General features: G+C 39.6%; 1 protein-coding gene across 1 annotated transcript in view; it reads right to left on the bottom strand.

The window, feature by feature from the left end:
* Positions 1 to 3773, bottom strand: part of LOC104491644 (calmodulin-A-like) — a gene marked incomplete at its 5' end in the record, with an annotated part of 6119 nt that extends 2346 nt beyond the window's left edge. The window contains 3 exon segments of the mRNA XM_010134094.1: positions 634 to 740; positions 2726 to 2869; positions 3731 to 3773. Of these exon segments, the coding sequence (XP_010132396.1) occupies positions 634 to 740; positions 2726 to 2869; positions 3731 to 3773 (294 nt within the window).
* Between the last annotated feature and the right edge of the window lie 1720 nt (positions 3774 to 5493).

Below are 5493 nucleotides of genomic sequence, written 5' to 3'. Positions count from 1 at the left end.
CCCCCCATGCATATACATCAGCTAAGCACCCCCCCCAGCCATTACTCAACAAAATTCTCTTATAACATCTGTCATATCCAAGCAATCCAGAGTATGGAACCCCTGGTCTAGAAATAATTGACCTTTATCATGTATGCCCAGGTATCCTTAAAGAAGAGAGACAGTCAAGCTCTTAAGTTTTCCTGAAAGCAACCTCTAAGTCCACATCTTGGAAGCAGAGCATCCAATACGTCCCTCTAAATACTGATAGCATCTTAGCTTCAAAAGCTTCCATAAAGTAAAAAACCTTGTATATCCATGCAAACACTTCGCCACTCAAAGTCAGAAGGTACCAAAAAAAAGTCCCTCCCCCCCAACACAACCCCAACACCCCACAAGCATCAGGCTCTGCTCATCCCTGTTCCCAAGGAAAGGCCAGAAAGTTTTCCTCACGAATCAGCCCAAAGCTTAGACCTGTTGCGCAGAGCGGGCAGAACCAGCCTGCAACAATCCTGGTTGGTTCCAAAACAGTCCCTACTGTTTCTCTGCTTCTACCAGAGGATTTTTTCCTTCTAGACAAGAACGGCGAGAACACTGAGAAAAAGTTTAACATCATTACTGCTGCTAAAGAGGATTTGTACTTTTTATAAATACCTTGTCAAAGACTCTGAATGCCTCACGGATTTCCTCCTCGCTGTCTGTGTCCTTCATTTTTCTGGCCATCATGGTTAAAAATTCAGGGAAGTCGATAGTGCCATTGCCTTAATGAAAAGAAACTTCCAAAAATTAAACTCCCATACTTTACTCTTACAAAAACTTTAAAAAATTTTCTTTTTTCTTACAAAAAAAAAATCATCTAGCATACAACTTAACCAGGGACAAGACTTCTGTAAACCATTCTTAAAGAACCAGACCTTCTCCCTGAATTGCCACCACTGCCTTGTTGCTATCACAATGTACAGTAGCCACTGTCATTGCAGTGTTTCACCACAAAATCAACTACTGCCTTCTCTCCAGGTCAAGCCACACCATTTGCCACTTAAGTGCAAGTAGAATATCAGTCTGATGCTCCAAGGTTAACCAATACTAAGGCATTGTTACTTCAAAACACTCTCTGAAATTAGTTGTTTAGTTTCATTAGAATCTCTCAATTACTGTGGGAGATTCCAGAAAAAATGTATTAAAGCTAGCACTACAAATCCAGGATATCTAAAATCTGAGAAAATTAAATAAGCTGCTTTTAAGTACTCCCTTCTTGTTAAAAATCAACTTCCTTATCAACATATGTAGCACATCACAGAAGTAATGCACCACTTTATGGGGCAACAAAGACCTGCAAATTCCAGCAACATGAGAAAAGCTGCCATTATTTAGTATTTCTGATAAGCTTAGCCATAGCTGTTCTTATGGGTATTTCACTGCAAAACTGAAAATCCCTGGTTACATCCAGGCCTCACCCTTAAGATTTAAGATTTCTTTATTCAAATTAAGGATTAAAACTTCAGGCTGCTCAAAGCTCTGAGAAAAGTGGTATGGTGAAGAAACAACCTTTTAAACAGCAGAAACTAGATTTGTATAGTCAGCCCTATATGCCAAAAACCCATCACATTAAATAGCTCACTGTGCAACTAAGATCTACCCTTTCCTTCTCATAGCAAGGAAGCTAAACAAATGCAGTTTAAAACCTTTGCACCTTTGGGATTCCAGATTGAGACATACACCACTACTTATCATCATGGCCAGCTTTATCTACCAGCTAAAGCTGAATACAGGTCTTGTATTCATCTTTGAAAACTCCTCAGTGAACATGCAGAGTAACAGCAAAGCATTCTGCCACAGAAGAATTTTAATCAGATGGGCAGGCATACTTACCAGAAGTCCTCAGTCACCTTTCACTTTTAATCTCACAGTGCTGCACTGTGGATTGCAGCCTAGAGAAGTCACAATACAAACTCTACATGCACTGCAAATACTCATGGTTTTTCAGCACCTGCATCCAAGAGTTAGCAATTAAGGTCAACCTTCACTTTTAGGAAAGTAGTTGTAATTAATGTAGTCTGATAATCAGATAACCTACACTCTTTTCAATACACTTTCACTCTTCTTTTACTATCACAGCCAACATACAAGATCAAAGCCTTAACATTGCTGAGCAGTGGAAAGCATTCTCACTTTTTATAACTGCTAGCCTGGCTGGAGTATCAAAAACAAGATGTGTAGTTACCCCTTCTGGTGCATGTATAAAATTATTCTGACAGACTTGATACAAGAAGGTTTTTCTACTTTTGCCTCCAATCTCTTCCTGCTATCTATTAGTGACTTAATACATTACATTAGACTATGCAGTCTCTCCATGTTGTATTTTCAGTTCTTGGAAGTTTACCACTATTCCACTCCCACCACATTTTTGGCCTTAGACAAAACCACAGACATTAGTACAGCTATTAAGAACGACACAGGCTGACGAAACATGTATAGGAAAGCTGAGTGGAAACACAGGTTAACAGCAGGTCAGGGCAAGTCAGCTAGCAATAGATAGCCTAAGACCCATAAAATATTCAAGACAAACAGCAGTAGCTTTGTCTCTGCCCATCCCCTTTTCTAGATTCTCACTAAAACTGCCAGCATCTTTGACTGCTATGCAGAGAGCAATCAAAAGTTCACAGTTCTGAGTCTAGATTCTATCCAGTATTTTGAAACTGTTTAAGATGATTACGGTGCTAATAACTACCTCTTCACCACTTACCATCAGCATCTACCTCGTTGATCATATCCTGCAATTCTGCTTCTGTTGGATTTTGACCCAATGACCTCATGACAGTTCCCAGTTCTTTTGTTGTGATAGTACCATCACCATCTTTGTCAAATAGGGAAAAGGCTTCCTTGAATTCTACAGACAGAAACAGTCCCAGTGTTAAGACATCACCACCATGAGAAAAATGCACTCACTGACAATGCCTGGTACAACTTTGAGAAACATTTTATCTAACTGTCCATGTACTGGGAGACTTAACACTCAAACATTAATAAAACAATTAGAGAGCCAACACATAGTTTACACAGTATATTCAAACTTATTTTGTGTGATTATTATCTACATTACAACTCTAATGCTCTTCAGCATCTTGGCTAAGGCACAGTTGCACCATAAATAGCAGCTGCTTGGGCTAAGTCAATGGACCCACTGGGTTTTGTTCACCATTAAAAGACTTAGAGAAATAGTAAGTGCTGTAATTCACCACCTAAGGCAGCAGACAATAAGAACTGATGCCAGCCACAAGTGGTCTCCAGAAGATCAAATGATGCTCCTTCTCCTAACCAGTTTGAATTACAGACACTCTGGCAGAAGTTATTTAAAAGACACTGGCTTTTAAATAGTGTAGTGAAATCATTTTTGGTTTATTTGTTGCCATGTCAACTTTACCTTCACTTTATCTAAGAGTACCTAGGTCTGCTTTGACTCCAAGAAAGTCACCTGTCTGAGCAATTATTTGTTTGCAAGAAATTTAGAACTTGGCTCAACTCTTAAAAAAAAATCATTATCTGCAGTCCAAGGAACAAGCAGTCTAAATAAAGAGGCAATGAACTAGTAATATTCTGGAATGCCTTGGTTTTTAAAAAGTGAGGTGGTTTTTTTTTAAAAAGTGTTAGTACAGATTTTAAATTTTAAAAAAGTTTTCCTGTTATGTTTGAGACATTTTCCTTTAGTCACAAGGAGTTAGCAAAAAAAATCATTTCTTAAGACACTTACCAGCAATCTGTTCTTCAGTCAGCTGATCAGCCTACATGAAGAATAGAACATTTTAGAATATTGTTGTAATATTGACGTAACTACGTCAAGCCACTTCCTTTAGATTTCAGTAGTGATTTATCATTACTTCTGCAAAGCCACTTTCAACCCTTGGAATTCTGCCTCTGCAACGAGATTCCACTCACCTACACCATGCAGTCATTTCCAAAAGCATATAAGCTAACTTGTTTTGAAACTGCACATGAAGAACCAGACATGCGTTCCTTCGACTTGGAGGATCCAATTTGGTCAAGTGAAGGACATAGGGCAGGCAGGCTCCTTGCAAATGGTCTTAGAGGCATGAAATCCTTAATGTGTCTGGAGTTTCACATCACATATCACTTCCAGCAGTATCGTGATCTTAATACTGCGTGGGGGTATTTGCACACTACTGGACTAACGACAAGTGTGCCACCTAGTGATCTCACACTACTGAAGTCCACCCTCCCCCACCACACCACATCAAGCATTAGCCTACTGTTAGCTTAGCAGAAAGCACCGTGCTGCGCTATTAGGAGGAATTACTACTCAGCATTATGGAGATTTTTGCCATCTCTGATAAAGCAAATGGCACTGTTCAAGCATCACATTATTCTTCCATTCAGCCAAGCAGTTTAAGGTGTCTCACACTGAAATTGATATATAAAACAACCCACATATAAGTGGGAAGATTTAAAAATGTCTGCTTAGTGCCTTCTGTACATCAAGAGGTCACTGCTGCATCCAAAGGTATACAGCTCAGTAGGCAATTAAATTTGCTTTCTCAGAGTTTAACTGTGGCTTCCTTCCAGAAGCCTCTCCTTTCCGTATGGATAGAGCATCACAAAAAACTCCACTGTTTGGACTCCCAGGAGCTTACCATTTCTTTATGGAAAACTAGGCATTTTCCTAGTAATTTAAAAAACACCTGGATTTTACAGGCCTAGTCACAGATACTGGGAAATACAACTCATTTTATTGAGCAGCTTTTAAAAATTCAAGAGAAAGCAGGTACCTTGTAACCCTTTTGTCCTAAAATACCATTCTTCAACTATAAAAACCACTTAAGTGCAGTAAAGAGCAAAAAATACAAGAGAGAATTAAGAGGCTGTACAATCTGTTAATTAATATATTGTACACAATTTTGCACAGGGGACCAGAACAGGGTTCAAAACCTGTTGTATATATTAAATGACATACACAGATTTCACCTGTAAGTAGGTGCTGGGTTGGGGGGGTTTATGTTTTGATGTTTGTATATGATGATTAAACAGTCCCCCATATATACAGGGAGGGGGGCGGGTTAGAGAAAAGGGTTGAAATGCTAACAGCTAAAGACAGTTCATGTCTAGGAAGTCATCTTTAATAACATCACAGAACTCGTGTTCAAAATCCAGTTCGACTTTCCACACACTGTGATTTTCTAGAAAATGCGAGATTTTACATGAAGATTATCTAAGGAATTTACATAACAGACTGAATGCCCTACAGAACAGAAAACAGAGCCGCACCTCGGCAAAAACCTCCATCCCATAGCACCCGCTCACTGCCCCATTAACAGGGGGGCAGTGCTCTCCAAATGTTTCTGAAAATCGGATTTCAAAATTAAAAAAACCCCACAAAATAGCCTGACAAACACCGTGATGCCAGAAGCACGCAACCAGCCCCTAAACCGCCATGAGGTTCACCTTCCCGAGCAACAGGCACAACCGCTGCCCGCTCGCCCTAGCTACAGGACAAAGGTA

Source organism: Buceros rhinoceros, unplaced genomic scaffold, assembly GCF_000710305.1.
Source record: "Buceros rhinoceros silvestris isolate BGI_N320 unplaced genomic scaffold, ASM71030v1 scaffold9314, whole genome shotgun sequence".
Taxonomy (NCBI): domain Eukaryota; kingdom Metazoa; phylum Chordata; class Aves; order Bucerotiformes; family Bucerotidae; genus Buceros; species Buceros rhinoceros.
Note: the sequence above shows the minus strand (reverse complement) of the source record. Positions and strands in the feature narration are given on the sequence as shown.